The 20162-nt window shown below is 35.7% G+C and overlaps 1 protein-coding gene across 3 annotated transcripts in view; it reads right to left on the minus strand.

Moving 5' to 3' along the window:
• The window catches only part of Zfyve9 (zinc finger FYVE-type containing 9), a 172902-nt gene that overhangs the window by 89014 nt on the left and 63726 nt on the right, over positions 1 to 20162 (minus strand). For all 3 annotated transcript variants that reach the window (XM_004869244.4, XM_004869243.4, XM_087214722.1), the window contains exons 3-4: positions 16680 to 16785; positions 10301 to 12387 (exon numbers count right to left, since the gene is read on the minus strand). In XM_004869244.4, the coding sequence (XP_004869301.2) occupies positions 10301 to 12387; positions 16680 to 16749 (2157 nt within the window). In that variant the 5' untranslated portion in view covers positions 16750 to 16785. The remainder of the gene's footprint in view (positions 1 to 10300; positions 12388 to 16679; positions 16786 to 20162) is intronic.

Raw genomic sequence — 20162 nt, forward strand, 5'->3', positions numbered from 1 at the left:
AAACTACAAAAAGTATGTAAACATCCTCTTGAACAATCAGTAGGTCACAGGTAAAATTAAAGAAGCAATTAGACAGTTTCTACAATTAAACAATAGCACCAGTACAATATACTGGAACTTATGGGATGCAATGAAAGCATTCCTACAAGGGAAATATATAGCAGTGAATTCCCACATCAGAAAAACAGAGTGATCTCAAATAGTGTTGAACCTCAAGCTTCTAAAAAGAAGACCAAATTAAATTCTAAATGCATACAAGGGAGGAAATTATAAAGATCAGAGAAGAAATTAATGCAATTGAGACTAAGAAAACAAAGAATCAATGAATTGAAGACTTGGTTCTTTGAAAAATTAAATAAAACCCTTAGCCAACCTAATCAAAAAAAAGGAAAGAAAGGACCCAAACCAATGATGCAATTAGGAATGAATAGGGTGAAATCATAATGGATCCTGCAGAATTCCAGAAAATCAAAGATATCTACTTTAAGAACCTGTACTCCAATGAGGGCCAGGGATTTAGTTCAGTGGTTCTGCTGCCTGCCTCGCAAGCGCAAGGACCCGAGTTCGATCTCTGGTACCAAAAAAAACAAAAACAAAAACCTGTACTCCAATAAGATGAAAAACTCAGAAGAAATGGACAGATTCATAGATATATATATGAATTACCAAAGTAGAATCAAGAAGATATAAAAATTTTAAATAACCCAATATCAATGAAATTGAAGACATAATAAAAAGAAAACTATCAACAAAGAAAAGCCCAGGTCCTGATGGATTCACTACTGAATTCTACAAAAACTTTGAGAATATATAATGCTACTACTCCTCAAACTCTTTAATGAAAATGAAAAGGAAAAAATACTCCCAAATTCATTCCTGGAAGCAAGCATTACCCTGATACCAAAACCAGAGAAGAATCCAACCAAAAAAGAGAACTACAGGTCAATCTCCCTAATGAACACAAGTGCAAAAGTCTTCAATAAGATACCGGGAAGCAGAATGCAGCAAATCATTAAAAAGAGTATACAAGTTCAATCCCCGGTACCAAAAAAAAGATTATACACTATGGCTAAGTAGGATTCATTCCAAGGTGGCAGGGATAATTCACATATGCAAATCAATAAATGTAATACATCACATTAATAGAACCATGGACAAAAACCACACGATCACCTCAATAGATGCAGAAAAAGCATTTGACAAAGTTCAACACTCATTCATGACAAAAACTCGACAGAGAATTAGAATAGGTCTTTATCACTACCTGATAAAAGCCTTCTATGACAAACCAAGAGCCAACATTATACTAAATGGTCAAAAACTGAAAGCCTTCACTCTAAAATCAGAAATGTTCAATATAGTTCTGGAAATATTAGCCAGAGCAATTAGATGAGAAAGAAATAAAAGGAATATAGATAGAAAAAGAAGTTAAATTACCATTATTTGCTGATGGCATGATATTCTACGTAGAAGACCCCAAATATTCCAGCAAAAGACTCCTAGAATAACCAAATTCAGCAGCATAGCAGGATACAAACTCAACACTCAAAAATCAATAGCATTCCTGTACACAAATAACAAACTCACTGAGAGAAAAATTAGGAAAACAATACCTTTCACAATAGTAGCAAGAAGAATGAAATACTTAGGAATCCAACTAACAAAGGAAGTGAAAGATCTATATAATGAAAACTACAGTACTCTAAAAAAGGAGATCAAAGAGGATATCAGAAAAGGGAAAGATATCCCATTCCTAGATACGCAGAACCAATATAGTGAAAATGGCCACATTTCCAAACCTGTTATACAGATTTAATACAATCCCAATCAAAACACCAATAGCATACCTCATAGAACTAGAGAAAAAAATCATAAAATTTATATGGAACCAGAAGAGAACTAGAATAGCACAAGCAATTCTGGACAAGGGCAAGGCAGGGACCATCACAGTCCCCGATTTGAAGTTATTCTACAAAGCTACCATGATAAAAACAGCATGGTGCTGGCAAAAATAAAACAAAACAGACCCAAAGATCAATGGAACAGAATAGAAGAAGCAGAAACAACTCCAAACACACTCAGCTACCTTATCTTTGACAAAGGGGCCAAACACCTTCACTAAAAGAAAGCCTCTTTAATAAATGGTACTGGGAAAACTGGCTTTCCACATGCCAAAGATAAAAACTAGACTCGTATCTTTTACTATGAGCTCTTGAGTCTTCTCAAGACTTTATGTACAAAACTCTGATTCCCACAGGAAATATTACAAGGAATCAACAACTGGGATCACATCAAATTAAAAAGCTTTTGCACAGCAAATGAACCACCAGGAGAGTGAAGTGACAATCACAGATTGGGAAAAAATTTTATCAGCTACTCCTCTGACAAAAGACCAACATCTAGAATGTATAAAAAACTAAAAAAATCAGACCCCCCACAAATTTAAAGACTCAATCCAGAAATGGGCATCTGAAATGAACAGATACTTCTCAGATGAAGAAGTACAAAGAGCAAATAAATACACAAAAAAATGTTCAACATCACTGGTAATTCAAAAGATGCAAATTAAGACAACACAAAGATTCCATCTCACTCCAGAAAGAATGGCTATCATCAAGAAATCAACCAATAACAAATGCTGGCAAAACTATAGGGAAAAAAGAACCCTCTGCACTGCTGGTGGGAGTGTAAACTGGTACAAGCACTATGGAAACCAGCATGGAGATTCCTTAAAAAACTAAAACTAGAGGGCCGGGGATTTAGCTCAGTGGTTCTGCCGCCTGCTTCACAAGTGCAAGGTCCTGAGTTTGATCCCTGATACCAAAAACAAAAACTAAAACTAAAACAAGAGATTCCATTTGACCAGTTGTTCCCTCCCTTGGTATCCTCCTAAGAGTTAAAAGCATCATACCATAGTGATATATGCATGCCTATGTTCATAGCAACACAATTTATAATAGCAAAATCTTGGAAGCAGCCCTTATGCCCATATGCCCGTGAACAGATGAATGGAAAAAAAAAAATGTGACTTTTATGTACAATGGAGTACTACTCTGCCATAAAGGATAAACTTGAGTCATTTATAAGAAAATGGATGCACCTCAAGACCATAATCTTTAATGAAATAAATCAGACACACAAGTTGAAATATCACATTGTTTCTCTTGTATGAGAAACCCAAATGGTAAACAAGGAGCATAATGGAGGACAGATATTGGGAAGTAGGAGGAACATGTTCAAATGGGAAGAGGAACAAGGGAGGGGGGAGGGAGGAGGAGAGAAGGAAGGGAAAAGGAAAAAGAGAATAGAAGGAAAAATAGAAACAAAGCTTTTGTAAATGGGGAGGGGAAGACAGGGGACAGGATTGGGAAAAAAAGAAGAATCAAGATATATTATGTACAGGTACAAATTCTCTATAATGAATCTGATCAATATATATGACAAATATGTACTAATAAAAAGGTTTTTAAAATCCATGCTTGGAAATGTTTATAGCAAGTTTACTTGTTACTGTTCTCACTCCTCCATTCTTCCTTTTCTCCTTTCTTACTTCCCTCCTCTCTCTCCCTCCACACAGCCCCCACCTCATGCGGGGGGGGGGTCTACCAAGGTCCTTGCACATGCTTGGTAGTTATTGGTAGGCAATAACTACCAATGGGCTACATCCTGGTGAATTAATACATCTTTTGAACTGAAAGAGGGCAGTCTCAAAAAGCTAGATACTACATGATTCCAAACATACAACATTCTGGAAAAGCCAAAATTGTAGAAGCAATACTAAGGAGCTCAGGGAGACAAGAGAAATGAAAAATAAATAGGTGGAACATGGGTTTTTCAGGGCAGTGTAACTGCTATATAATATTGTGATAGTATATATAGCATGCAACTATCAAAAGCTCTTAACACAGATTGAATCTTAATATAAGCTGTAGTATCATATATTCATTTTACAGGATTTTAGTTAAAAATAGTGTATCATCAGGTACCGTGGCACATGTCTATAATCTCAGCTACTTGGGAGGCTGAAGCACAATGATCACAAGTTCAAGTTCAGCTGGGGCACTTAATGAAACCTTGTCTCAAAATAAAAAATAAAAAGGGCTAGGGATGTGGCTCAGTGGTAGCGCATTTACCTAGGAGCCTCTGGGTTCAATTTTCAGTACCATAAAACAAAAATAAAACTCCAAAGTATAAATACTGATTCATCAATTGTGACATATGTGCCCCTTTAATATAAGATGTTAAAATGAGGATGAAAAAAAAAATCAAGATGAACTGTGTGTCTGGAGGGGTGACATATGGGAACTGTACTTCCTGCTCCATCCTTTGCTCTAAAAACCAAAGTCTATCAATGTTTTAAAAATGGATATGTCTAGAGAGCTGGACTGGGGATAAGTAGAGACAGGCAAAAGGCTGCCATCATTAAAGGTGAATATATTACTGAGTTTTAAATGAAAGTACTGTATCAGGCTTTTTCATCCCAATTCAAAATGGGATAAAATAGTCGCAATCTTTAATTTGAACAGTTATTTCTAATGATAATTTAATTATTTAAAGTACTTTTTCACTTAAACTAAAATGTGGTATTTTGTTTGACTGGGGTTTTGTTTGGTTGGGTTTTGTTTTTGGTACCAGGGATCAAACTCAGGACCTTGTGCTTGTGAGGCAGCCAGCCCCAAAATGTGATATTTTGAATTATACTTTTCAAATATAAAAAACTGTTCTATATATTTCTGCACTGTATCTTTTTTGATAAAATTACTCCTGACTTTATGGTGGAACACTAATTCAAATTAAATGTATAAAATCAGAAACTGACTATAATTTGCTACTTTAAACACATATAAGTTATATAAGTATAAATTTATATCAGGTATGACATTTTATAATAAGTTATAAATGTCCATCTTATAATTACATTTATAAACCTCAAATGTCTGAGGAAGAAACTTCTCTACAGTGATATTAAAAATTAATCTAGGGCTGAGGATTTAGCTCAGTGGTTCTGCCACCTGCCTCGCAAGCGCAAGGACCTGAGTTCAATCCCCGGTACCAAAAAAAAAAAAAAAATTAATCTAGATCATGTTTCACTATGGCATTTTGATATTATGCATGATGTTAAGGTTTTTTTAATATAATTCATGAAGATCATGAATGCCTAAGGAGACCCTGAAGAAGCTACAATAAAAAATTAATCAAAAAAGGAATCAGGAATTGCAAAATAAAACCCTAAGTGTAGCTCACTTAACTGATACCTTGATAAATAGATTCCAGTCTAACTGGAATGACTTCCAAAAATTCACTTCCAACCAGGCATGCACACATCTATAATCCTAGCACTCGGGAGGCCGAGGTAGGAGGATTGCCATGAGTGAGGCCGACCAACACTACACAGTGAGTTCAAGGCCAGCCTGGACTAAATAACGAGACCTTGTCTCAACAAAACAAAACAAAACAAAATACACTTCCAGCCCAGCACATTTCAAAATGTTTAATGGCATACACTTCCCACAGAGCAAGCTCAGCTAAACAGTAAATTCAGCAATAATTTTACAGAGAAAAATCAGTGTTAGTATAAAGCTTGCCTGCCTGACTGACTGACCAGCCTTCCTTCCTTCTCTCCTTTCTTCCACAGAGCTCCACACAAGCTCTTTTAGACCTGCAAGGAGAAAGAGAGAAACTGTATGCAATCCCTCCTTTTACAGAAGGGAAAAGAGAGCCTCAGAGCTTTTCATACCCATCCTAAGGCTCCTTTCCACATTGTTGCACTACAGTTGTCTATTCAAATCACTAATGCACTGATCTATTTTATCTACTCTTTAAAAACAATTAAAGTAGAAAATAATGTGGGTACATCAAAGTGATATATATTACTGTCACTAAATCTCTCTTCTTTCAAAAAAGTGGTGTCCATAATGTTCTCTTCATACTTTGTAGTTTGAGAAAACTGACAACCTAAATCTGCTAACTCTGATAGCCTCTGCTACTACCCGAGAGCACCAATAATTTATCTTCCTTAAAAATTCAAATATTCAAATTCTCAATCCTTTATCACTGCTCAAACCTAATGTTCATTTAAAAACAATGACATCTTTCTAGTCAGCAATTCAAGTACAGATGATTTTTTTCTAGTACTGGGGATTAAACCCAGGGCTTTCTTACATTCCTAGCTCTCCCTTCTTTTCTTTTGAGACAGGGTCTTGCTAAGTCACTTAAATTGCCAAGGCTGGGCTCAAACTTGGGATCCTCCTTTCACAGCCTCTCAAAATGCTGAGGTACAGATACTGCTCCGTTTCTGTTATAGTAAAAACAGTATAAGGGTTTGGAATTGGACACATTTTTAATTAAAATCCACACATTCCCATTAATAAACTCTGAAATTTTGGGTAAGTTACTCAACTGTTCTGAGACACATTCCTCTGATCTGTACTGTATCTCAGGAAGTGGGATGTTAGAATACATAAACCTAGCATAAAGCATAGCATTCAAAAAATGTTATTCTCACACTTAATACCATCTCAAATCAAAATATCTTTTTATGTATGCGTTTATGAAGTTTTACTTTCAAAATCTATATTTACATCTACCATTATCAAATAACAAACAGAACAGTCATTACTAACTTGCATGTAGTAAATTAGAACCAGTTATACCAGTGATAGTAATTGACAGTGTGATAGTCTTGCAAATGTGCAAGTAAGATTTTAACTTTTTTCTTTAGAAATTTTCTCCTTTAAAGAATTTCCTTTTTCTTATAATTTTAAATCCAATGGCTCTCCTATGCTTTTGAATTAAAATGATCCAGTAAAAGGGGGGTCAAAATATTCAAGTCAAATGGAGCTTGACAGAGAATGAATAATGATGGTCTACGGGAATCAGAAATTTCTACAAGAAATTACCATGGATATACAATAATGGTGATGATTTTCCAGGGAATGTTTTGGAAAAGAAGTTCTTTGTACTCTATCCTGTAATTTGTTGCTTATCAAACAGAAGTAGGAATTATATTGCTATATGTAACAATTATCTAAATTAAGAATGTGTAAAGTCATAAAAACAAAGCACTTTTCTTAAGCATTTTAGAGTAACATCCTTTTCCAATTAACAATGAAGGCAAGAATGGAACCCATGTGGCCTTGATCCTCCCATTACAGGAAAACGGAAATAAACTGCTATGTTTCAGTACTTTCCTAAATTCTAGTATAATTATTTTGTACTCTACTTATACCAAAATAAATACTATAACAATTATCATTACTACTTAAGAGCTGAATATAAGCCCTAGAGTATGCAGAACAACTTCTTACCATTTTGTATTAACTCCTCGTATTAAACCCTCATATAGTCAAGCATATTTTCTATCTTGATGCATTCTTTTGTAAGACGAATTTATTCACTTTTTCCTACTGCTAATACTCTGGCCATCATGATGTGATTCCATCATTGTTCCAAAAATTTTATACATGTTTTGTATCTCCCTCTGTAAGTAGTCATTTTAGACTCCTTGGAAAAATTAACCTCTCATTATTCAATGTTCTTGAAGTATTTGGTTTATATTGATGATATGAATTGGGATGTGTACTGCAGAAAGCAGAATGACTTAAAGAGAACTAGCTAGGGCACTTGCAAACTCTGTAACTTTGGCCTACAGAAAAAATAATATCTACTCTAAAAGACTGACGTGGGGCTGGGGATTTAGCTCAGTGGCACCGAGCCTGCCTCGCAAGCGCAAGGTCCTAAGTTTGATCCCCAGTACCAAAAAAAAAGACTCTAATGTGCTCTGATGTGGACTGAATAAGAATAAATGTAAATCACATACAACTGGCAATCTCAATATACTGTATACATATAATTTGCTGTCAAACTGGATATCTGTCTACTCAGATCAGTGGTACACAATTTAGTTTTTGGATTTTTGGAAAACCCTGAGACATCCAGATATTCCTCCCCCACTCACTGAAATCAATGCCTTTAATTATAAATCCAATGAGATCATACATCAAAATTTATGTACCTCTGACTCCTCCAATACCTAGCCCAAAACTTTTCATGTACTAGTTGCTAAGATATGCTTGTTTGCAGTAAAGGGAATTTAGCTGTGGCTAGTAAGTATAGAAATTATTGGATATGTTTGATTTCTACTAGAATGAAACTAAGTGTCTTTTTTCAACAGATGTTATTTTACAAAATCACATTGCTTACACTATTTTTCTAGCTATCTTCCCATATAATTTGATTAATTTCTACAAAAAATATACCTATATTAAGCCCTTTTGAGAAGCTCAAAGATTTTCTCATGAATCCTTATCTCTAAGATAAATAAATGGAGATGGGGAAAACCTGGAACTACGGATCTGTAATCCATATGAATTCATAAATTTTACAAATTCCACATAGCAAAAATTCCATTTTAATTTCTCAACTTATATGCATTTTGTTATAATTTTCATTTTTTTTTTTTGGCACTGGGGATGGAACTCAAGGGTGCTTTACCACTGAGCTACACTCTTAGCCCTATTTTTATTTTTCACTTTCAGACAGGGTCTCGTGAAGCTCCGCAGGCTGGCTTCCAACTTTTGAGCTGATTGCCTCACCTCCTGCACAGCTGAGATTACAGGCATTTGCCACAGTGCGAGCCTTTTTTTTTTTTTGAGAGCGTCAAGCTGTCCTCAAATTTGCAATCCTCTGCCTCAGCTGCCCAAATAACTGAGATTATAGGCACATGTAATCATGCCCAGCTTAGAATTTTCTTTCTGAGTCTACCAAAAGTACCTAATTTACTCAATTAAATCAAGATATGCCGGTCTATACCAAAAATGTTTTTGTTATTTGCTTAACAAAGCAAACATTTCAAAAAGTGTTATATGCAGTATGCAAAACAGACAACATAAAAATGATGAATCTAATCTAATAAAAAACTGGCTCTTGACCAGTTAGCTACTTCAGCTAACAAATACAGACTGAAAAATGGAATTAGATACATTTTTAAACATTAACAATAAAAAACTAACAGCCCAGCCCAATTATGATTGATTAGCCAATCCTGGCAATCTCTTTTGCCAGTAATTGGTCAAAGATCTGTGGTCTAGAACTGGCCACTGAATTGAAGAAGCTGCTGGATTCTTTCCTTCCTGATAAGAGGGTAGCGAAAGGATTAGGCTCTTTTGCCTCCAAGCCAGTTTCTTTGCACCTATGATGTTGTCTAGTTGAATGTGATACTTAGAGAGCTATACCACTATCTTGAGACTGAGACAAAGATCAAGAGAATTTCCACAATCCTGACTCTTAACCCAGACATAACCAAGTCTCATAGCTTCTTATGTGAAATAAATGTTATGTTTAAGTCGCTGAAGATCAGATATTCTTCCTTGAAATTGAAAGCAACCTAATTAATACAGACAAAAAATCAGGTGAGAAAGGATGTAGATTAATTATTGAGCAACAATTACTTGTCATTTCATATAATCTTCAAAACAACCCAATGAAAATTACACATCTTTTTTTGCTTGCTTTTACAGATTAGAAAATGAAGGATTAATAAAATTATGTAGTTAATAGTAACAAAGCTAAAATTTGAATCTAGACCTGATATCAAATCTCAATTCTTTTAAAAATGTATAATATAAAATCCCCTTTCTTCCTTATTTACAGCTCTTCTTAAAATAAAAACAATAACAACTAACAAGTTGTGTTGTTAGCTAACGAAATTTGGAGAGAGCTCAGGAATATCAGTTATTCTTATAACTTTGTCATAAGGATCTTTACCCTTCAACTCTATTTTGTATTAAAGTTATATGGGGGGGCTGGGGATTTAGCTCAGTGGTTCGGCTGCCTGCCTTGCAAGCACAAGGACCCAAGTTCGATCCCCGGTACAAAAACAAAAACAAAAAGAAGTTATATGGGAGAAAGGACAAAACTATGTATGCATATTTATATAAAGTCCCAGAATATCTAGTACAATCACCAAAATCCTGTAGAAAAAGTGAAATGGATTCTAAGTTTGTTTTCCAAGAATTAAAAAATATGAAGTCAATTCAAGTATTTCCTAAGCTGTAATAACTTCCTTATTTCAAATTATTCCATTAAACAAGTATCCATCAATATAGAAACCACAAAGTCAACACTTCCTCAATTCTCATCTCTTTATAGAAACTGATACAGCACAAATCTTGCCAACAAAAACATCTACTATCTAAAATCAGGAAGGTCATTTCTTATAGAAAAACTTATTAGAACTGGATTTTCAAAAGCTACCTTATCACCTCAACCAGATGTTTCTGAGTTAATATATGCAACTTACCTTCCCACATGCTCTGCAATGATGCCTTCTTTTGGTGAATGTAAACCGAGCTTCACATTTCATGCAGTTTGGAGCCTGGGAATCTGGTACCCATACTGGAGCTACTTCACCCAGCGTGGTAAATGGTTTTCTGGCAGAAATTCCAAACTGACCAGCTCTGAGATCATTATCTGGGCTATCTGGAGCTAATGCAAGACATGATCTACTGGAGGCCTCATAACTTTCTAAATGTTCCCCGTTTGTATCAGCAATAGAGATGCTTCCCAAAGATGAACTGCATACACTGGTTGCTGAGTTTTCCCCTACTTTTGGTTTCCCAAGAATATCATTTTTGTTTTTAATATTATTTCCACTGTTTGTGGGAGGGTCATTTTGTAAATGGTCTGATAATGGCTTTGGAATTTGAAGTTTAAGATTAGAAGGTTGCTTGGGTCTTGCACCACCAAAAGGAACACTGATGGATTGCAGATTTGCTACTGTCTTGGGGGAAGATTGCACAAGCACTGATGGAACTTGACTACAGAAATTATGTAAATAATTTTTCTTCATTAGGTCACCAGTGCTGTTTAAAACTAGTCCACTCCCTTCTGTGGCCTCATTTCCTCTCTGTTCATAAATGTTTGAGTAGCATTCTGACTTGCTCTCCTCTATTTCTTTTTCTTCTGTTACTGAATCTTCTTTGGAGGGTAAAGTCTTTGGAACAAAAGAAACAACTGGGCTCTGCATTCCACAGGAATCACAACCATTAGATAAAGAATTTGCTGCTGGTGAATCTATAACAGTGGAGAAATCACATCCTTCACTTTCACTCATGCAAGTTCCTTTTAAATCTAGACCTGCATCTGCCATTCCAAAACACTCTCCTGTATTATCACCATTAATGTCGTCAGGCTGATTAATCTGTAAAAACTTTTCATTTTCTTCATTTACTTGGCTATCACTCATCTCATTTAGTTTGGTCAATTTCCAATTACTCATCTCCTGAGAGGCAGAGAAATGCTCTGTCATATTAAGAAGTTCTGTAGTGCCAAGAATTTCTTCATGTTCATAATGTTTGTTTTCATCAGCTCTAACTTCACTAGGCACAAGGCAATCTGAAAATTGTTCAGAGTTACCCCTTCCAGGAATGTCTGGTTTGGAACACAAAGGTAAACCAGACTGGAGTGATTCTTCAGTTGTTCCCTCCTCTGCTGGCTCTTTTTCTGTCAAAATCTCCTCACTCAAGTAGGAAAAGGAGTTTGGACTCCCTACATCTGTCTGAGGAGAGCTGATTTTGCCAATGAAGTCCTCATCTGGTATACAGTCCTCTTGCTTTTTAACAGTAGGACCTCTATCTGTTCCCTGGGATGAGATTACTGAATCAACTGTTAAACTTGTAATCACAGACACTGAGGAGTCTCTACCTATATTTTCATCACCCTTTAATTGTGAAGTGGAACAGACACTGGTTAGACTATCAGATGAAGTTGTACATAGATGATTAACAGAATCCCCTTCTGTTTTGGGTCTGTTCAATGGATCCATTTGTTTCTCTGAGTTCATATCTTTTTCAGTGGATCCATTCATACTAAAACTAAATTGATCAGTTTGTCTGGTTTCATTATCCAGTGAACAGCTAAAAGAATCCATGAGAGATTGACTATTATAATTATTACAATCCTGCAAGTCACTTTGTAATGTCCTTTTATCACAATTATGCATGACAGCTACAACAAGAACATTCTTCTCATCTGGAAGACAAGTTAAGTTTCCACATTTCTTCTCTCCTGCTTCAACAGTACTGTACTGATCGTCTCGATTATAGTTTCTCGTAATTAACTGATCTTCTGAAACAGCACTTTCATCAATCCACATTGTGGCAATCTCTGGATTTAGACTACAGCTCTGTCCATTAGCACAATGATCTTCTCCCTCCTTGGTTGGAAGTGAATGAGCCAGGGAGAAGACTTTCAGCTGTGGCTGTGACTCATTAGAAACTGCAGGTTCATTCACACTAGCCAATGTAGGATTAAACGACAGTCGGTGAGAAGAGGGATCTAGAATTTTATTCCACTTTGTATCCAATAAAGTAGGGGAAATTGTTTCATCTGGAAAAAATAAGTAGTTACAATAAGTTTTCTGTTAACAGTAAAATTCAAATAAAATATATTCGTAGGATATGTATCTAATTTCTTTTGTGTGTGTGTGTGTGTGTACCAGGGATTGAACTCGGGTCCTTGTGCTTGCACAGCAGGCGGCAAAACCACTGAGCTAAATCCCCGGCCCTATGTATCTAATTTTTAAGTAGGAATAAGAAAATATATTTAAAACAATTCCCTGTAATTATAACATAAAATGGTGATATCTCAGAACATTTCAAATAACAAAAGACTTCTACCCTAATCTGATAATATAATTAAACTGACAGTCGGACCTAGGATCAGGGAAAGCATCCTTGGATTCTTTGGGCACAAACCAAAAACACATACTAATAAGGGGGGGGCAGAAATGAAGACACAATTTGTCAGAAGGAAAATGAAGGAATTTTTGTGGATATTGAATACTCTGAAACTATATTGTGATTGGTATGTGGCTTTCATGGATATCTCCATTTGTGAAACTGTATAATTAACCAGGCATGGGGGGTACATGCCTGTAGTCCAAGCTACTTGGGAGGCTAACATGGGAGGATCTCGTGAGCCCAGCTATTGCCTGGGCACTACAGTGAGACCCTCTCTGAAAACAGAAAGACGTGCAATTAAGATCTATTCATTTTAGTGAATATAAAGTTTACCTTTATAAAAGTAAATAAAGTTAAGAAGCAAGGAACAGATAAAGGTATAAATGAAACAAAAATAGCAGCATGAGGGCTGGGGATTTAGCTCAGTGGTGCTGTCGCCTGCCTCACAAGCGCGAAGTCCTGAGTTTGATCCCTGGTACAAAAAAAAAAAAATAGCAGCATGTCTGTCACCATAGAAGAGAAATAATGGGTGCACTGAAGTTTATTATACTATTATCTTTAATTGGTATATTTTAAGTTTGTCCATTTTAAGTTTATGTACTAATTCCCCAAGATCAATGTAATTACTATGTATCCCTTTTATATAGTTTTAAAGTTTGCTATAATATGTGAAATTCTGCCCTAACCATGACACAATATTAATTAGGCTCATATTTATATTATTATTTGAAGACATTTGGCAAAACATATTCATTTCTTATGAAATCAGTTTACACTCTAATTTCATATAAAATTTCTCTTTACTCTTTAACAGATCATAACAATGACAGCTAAGTTATTTCACCAAATTATGCTACTGTGTATGTCTAAGTAAATTAGGCAAATAAGAAACAATGCAGGGGCTGGGGATTTAGCTCAGTGGTTTTGCCACCTCCTGCACAAGCGCAAGAACCTGAGTTCGATTCCCTGGTACCAAAAAAATTTTTTAAAAAAAGAAACAGTGCCTTTCCTGTTTTCTTCCTCCAATAACTGACAATCATAATTCTGAAATTATTCAGCTATATTTATAACATTAATCTTCAATGCAACCACAGCACCTTGCTCATTTCTTTATTAAGGCATTTACTACATTGTAATGCAACAACTTATTTACCTCCTTTTCATCCACTGAATGTTTCTGAAGGTAGAAACAATTTCCTTCCATCAGTGTAAGTCCTCATTTTGTATAGTCCCTAGTATGTAGTAGGTACATAATACCTGCATGTTAAGTGAGAAGCTATCACTGCAAAGGAGTTGAGTTTGTGGAACATGAAATTAACTTATAGTTTGTGCCTTTATAAAGTATATAATCTAATTGGGACAATAAGATATAAATACAATATATATAAATATCTAATTAGCAGTACAGAGTAGCATATGTATTTGAAAACTAATATGAAGAAATAGAAAATAAATCCACAAGAGAAAAATTTTACAAGATGAGGTAACTGAACTTCATTCAATTCATGGAGGTGGGAGGAACTAGGCAAGGCTTCAGAAGTTTTCTTTGTATTTAGAAAAGGGGAACAAACAAATGAACAGCCCCAAACATAAGAATTTAATAGAGTATTAAGTATATCAGTTTGAGCTAAGAACATAAATAGCATAAAGAGGTAGTGAAAAGAAACTACAAAAAGCAGATAATAAAAATCACGAAACATGAAACATCAGATTATATAAGGAATGAGTTTAGTATCCTCTGAGATAATAAATTCTAAATTTAAACCCAAATTTGGGCTAGAAGTAATTTGAGATTTAATAATATGGATTCCTTTTACAAATCATATTTCCAAGCTGGTTTCTGGAAATAAAAGAAGAGATACACTTCTTATGAGAATAGTTAACAATACTCAAACAGGAATGATCAGATACTAAAATTTTCATTATTTAACCACCTACTACCTAGGCATACTGTTAATTACCTAGCATCATCACAGTGCATTTGTGGGATAGTCCTTATTTAAAGAAGAAATACAAAACAAGAAATCACCTCATTTAAAACATATTCTCGGGGGAAAAAAAAAAAGATAAAACATACTCTCGGGCCGGGGATTTAGCTCAGTGGCACCGCACCTGCCTCGCAAGTGAGTGCAAGGTCCTGAGTTTGATCCCTGGTACCAAAAATAAATAAATATATATATAAATAAAACATACTCTCTAAGGTACGAGGCTAGAGGCAGTAGTTACTGACACTGAAATGCAAATGGTACTGACATTGAAAAGCATGGTTCAAACAAACAAACAAAAAAATCCACATAATTACAAGGAATAAATGGGCTTTACAAATCCTTCACCCTCCAAAGGAATTATTTTTTTGTTAACAGTCCTATACTTGCTCAGAAATTGTTACAGACTGAACAAAAATGTACTCTAAACAATTACATACAAAGTACTCTATTAAAATCTACAGAAATCAGAAAGAGACTAATATAATAAATTAATAGTTTTAATAGAGTCAATAATACTCTGAAAACATATCATTCATATGATTAGGTATAATATGTGTGTATTTAGTAACTTAAATAACTAATATACAGGGGGCTAAACTGAAAAAAGTGCTAAGAAAGTATTTGTATAAATGGTTGTATCCCAGAAAATATATTCTTGCTTGGTATATACAAACCTCACCTGGATCCAATAAAATCTCAAATCATTAGATTTCACATTTACATGAATCCATAATGAGCCTAGGGATACTGGGTCATTGGTGGTAAAATATGAGAAAAGGTGGCCATTCCAGGTGTCCTCCTTCTTCCTTCTCTTTCCTTATACCCATGGTCACATATTCCATTTAAGATTTGTTCCATCATAGACTCAAAATAACAAAATCAAAACTAACCTCTCTTCCCAACTGCTATCAAAAAGTAACATGAATAACTTGCTACAATGAAGGCTTAGGGACCACTATGAAAATTCTGGACTTCACTTTGTAAAATTGGCACTTCTGTTAGAAGCAGAAAACACAAACTGAGAAAGAAATTTAGGGGGAAGGCTTCCCTAAATGAAGTCAATCTTAAGTAGACATCACTAGACTGAAGCTTGAGAATGTATAATTTAATTAACCATTTTAGCAGTTACTAGAAAATGTAAATCTTTTAAAAATGAGGTTTAAAACAGTTGTGGTGACACATTTCTATGATCCCAGCACTGTGGGAAGCTGAGGTAGGAGGATCACAAGTTTGAACCCAACCTGGGCAACTCAGTGACTCAGTGAGACCCTGTCTCAAAAGAAAAAGAAAAAGGAGAGAGGATCGGGATTTAACTTAGTGCAAAGGCCCAAGGTTTAATCCTCAACTACCACAAAAACAAACAAAGAATAAGACACATCTTTACTTTATTGGACAATCAATATTGAAGAAGCTATTTTTTTTTAGTGTTGGAAATGCAAGCACACATTCTAAAACTTTTCTTGGCCATAAACTGATTGTATCAGGTAGCTAAAGCTTAAATTCTAGTATCACACTGACTGGATCCTAATCCTGTCAACTGTTAGCAAGATAAATGGGGAGGAACTAGCTTAAACTCACTGTACCTCTATTCTCATCTGTAAAATGGAGATAAAAGGAGACTTCATGGGGTTGTTTTAAACATTATATGAAATAAGCCATGTAACTATCTGGCACATAGAGCTAAAAATGTTATTTCTTCTTCTGGGTATTATTATTGTCTTTAAGTCATCAGACCTGGTTTTATTTCTTTTTAAAGTACTGCATCCTCTTTTATCCTCACATTCTGAATATCATAAATCAAAACAGATTCATCACGGGCCAGGGATTTAGCTCAGTGGTGCCGCAACCAGCCTTGCAAGTGCAAGGTCCCAAGTTCTATCCCCAGTAAGAAACAAACAAACAAACAAAGAAAAAAATTAGATTCATCACCTTTGTTTTGTTCAATTCTCACCTTCGTTTTGTTCAAATTCATCTAACACCTTGTCCAGGTTGTAAGCTTCTGCTTGGAAGTAATTCTCCATCAGTGAGGAAACACCACTCAAGAGACTTGTTTAAACCTAAAAAGTGGATCAAATTTGTAATATAATTTATAAATCGTAAGTGTATAAGGATAAAATCTCTTACAAATATATGCAGATAATGGAAAACAGTAAAACTTGTCAACATTAATAAAGTCTACAAACCTTTAAGGTGACAATCATCAAAATACAGTTGCCCATTCATATCTGTGAATTATGCATCTGCAGATTAAATCAATCATAGATAGAAAATATTTGAAAAAAATTTTCATCTGTACTGCACATGGACAGACACTTTTTCTTGAACCTAAACAGTACAGTATGTAATATCTATTTATCTAGCTTTTAAATTATATTAGTTTTATAAATAATCTAGATGATTTAAAGTATATGGAAGAGGTGATGCTTGTTTTCCATCCCAGCCTCAGAGCCAGCCGATTATGAACTAAAACCTCTATGAACTACAACCCAAACAAACCCCTTCCCTTCCAACTTTGGGTGTCAGGTATTTTGTCTCAGCAATGAGAGAAAAGTAACTAACATAGCACTTTGGTACCAGAGAAGTGGGGTTGTTGCTGTGACATTACCTGGCCCTGTGGTTCAAAAGCCTGGAGATGGCTTGTCGGAAGGGGAAGAGTTAGGAAAGACCTGAAGACAATGGCTAAGAAGCAGCGCTGAGACACCTTAGGCTGTTTTTGTATGGGAGATTCTAGTCAGAATTCAGAAGACCAGAAAGCCAGTAAAGACCAGGCTCAGGAAGTGTCTGCTAGGAAGGAGGACTGCACTGGCTGTTGGACTCCAGATGATGTGTTATGGCTTGACAGAAAGTTTGTCTGCATTTTGTTCACGTCCAGAGACTGCCTGAGACTGAGATTGGGGTGGTGGACTAATTAATCTTGCAGAAGAAATTTCAAGGCAGTTGAATATTGAAGTGGTGGCATAGCTACTGTTGGGGCTTTTAGCCAGATCTTTGTTGAGAATCAAGAGCAAAAAGCCTAGCAAAATGATTTAAAACATTTTGAGTTTGGCCAGAAAGGAAGCCCTACTAGAGCTGTGGACTGCAAAGATAGAGCAGAGAAGATCTTGATTGCTGAGAGGGAACAGGAGAATGGAAAGGATGGCCTGAGGGCATCACAAGAAGCACCAAAACTCCACCAAAAGACTCCTAGAATTAATAACCAAATTAGGTAGCACAGCAAGATAAAAAAGTCAACACTTAAAACACCAATAACAAACTCACTGAGAAATTACAGAAATAACATCTTTCACAACACCATCAAGACAAATGAAATACTTAGGAATTAACATAACCAGGAAGACCACTACAATGAAAACTATGGTACTCTGAAAAAAGAGATCAAAGAAGATACCAGAAAAGGGAAAGATATTCCCCATTCCTGATAGGCAGGAGTATTACAGTGAACATGGCCATACTTCCAAAACTGTTATACGGATTTAACACAATCCCAATCAAAATACCAAGAGCATACTTCACAGAACTAGAGAAAACAATCCTAAAATTCTTATGGAACCAGAAGAGACCTAGAACAGCAAAAGCAATTTTAGGCAACAAGGGCAAGGCAAAGGGGATCACGATCCCAAACTTCAAGTTATACTACAAAGCTACAGTGATAAAAATAGCATGTTATTGGCCAAAAACAAAACAAAAACACTTGTGGATCAATGGGACCAGAATAGAGAATGTAGACTTGAAATCTTTTAAAAGAAAAAAATTAAGAGCACACCGAGACAGGTGGTAAGCATTCTTTCCCACTCTGAATATAGAAATTCTAGACAAAAAATGATTATAGAGGGAAATATACGAATGACATAAATTTTCCAAAAATCCCCCCAAAACAGAAAACCTCTACCAAGCCACAGAAATAAGCAGGAACGGAAAGGTACTAGTATACAGGAACTTAAGGGTAATAGTCCACAAAACTAGACAGCAGCTCTTAGGCCTGGAGTTTGAAACTTAGCAGGAAGGATGAGAATCACTGATTTCAAACTTGTAGAAGAGAGGCCAAGACCAGAGCTTTCTGAAGCCACTCCCCTTAGTGGCCCTGAAAGTCGCCAAAAGAGTGGGATGGAATAGAATATCACTAAAATCAATCTTGAGACATCAGAATTCCTAACACGGTTCTCCCTCAGGAGTGGGACTGACATTAAGTCTTCCTAGCCAGGAACATAACACATTTTATCTCTATGCTTCCTTAGCTCTTCCTGTGACTTTTAATAATGTTTTTAATTTTAAAGTCATTAAATATTGCATAGTGAGGAGAGAAAGGTGCACATGACTACAAAGGAATAGCACAAGGGAGATCTTTAGGGTAACAGAATTGCACTGCATCTCAACTGTGATGGCGGTTACAGAAATCTACACACACAGTAAATGGGAGGGAATTATTACACATATTAAACTAATATCAATTTCTTGGTTTTTATGTTGTCTATATTTATGTAAGATATAAACAATGAGAAAAATTGGACGAAGAAACCTTTGCACTGTTTTTGCAACTAAAGTAAAGTGTTTTTTTTAAAGGGAAAATATTGTTAAAAATTGAATAAGTAGGGTTGAGAACACAGCTCAGTGTTTAGCATTACCCTATCAGGCACCAAGTCCTGGGTTCAATCCCCAGAATAGTCAGAGGGATAAAGAATTGAATAAACAGAGAAGCAAGATGAGGACATTCCTGGAAGGGAGAGGCAGAGCCCAAAGGCAGATGTCCTTTTGTAAGCGTGGGCCAGCATGTCAGACCCCTAGGAGGGTGAGAAAGTCATTTAGACAGAAGGATAGGCCCACTGTGGGATATCAGAGCCCAAGAGAGGTAGGGAGAGAATTCATATGAAGGGCATGACCTGGTATGGGGAGTCAGAGATAGGTGGGTGAAAAGAACATCCACATGCAGGAGAGGTGTGCAGGAAAGAGGGAGAAGTCCAGGACAGTAGGTCAGAATCTACACAGGATAAGGAACAGGGGAGGGCCCAGGGTAGCAGTAATAGAAGATTAGTAATATACGCAGAAATGGATTACACAAGTGACTACATGAAGGGCAATGGGAGCAGGATTTCTGACTGCTGGAGAACAGCATTAAAATGTGGAAAAGGAACATTAGAGAGAAACATATAGTACTGGTTTGGAATTCAAGGTATAAGTGTAAAATAATGGAATTCCATGAGCATAAATACTGCAAACTATGAAACAGAGATGCCAATATGTATGCTTATGTATATGTATGTATGGATGTGTGTGGATATATATATCTATATATAGATATATAGATATAAAGATAGATATCTATCTTCTATCTTTATCCACAAAGTACCTTGGATCAACAACTTCCCATCTTGATACAAAGAACATTACTTGGACATCTAGCAAAACATGAATGAAGACCAAGGATTAGATGGCGGTA

Source organism: Heterocephalus glaber, unplaced genomic scaffold (genome assembly GCF_053883595.1).
Source record: "Heterocephalus glaber isolate CG9 unplaced genomic scaffold, H.glaber_assembly_v1.0 deba00001451, whole genome shotgun sequence".
Lineage (NCBI taxonomy): Eukaryota > Metazoa > Chordata > Mammalia > Rodentia > Bathyergidae > Heterocephalus > Heterocephalus glaber.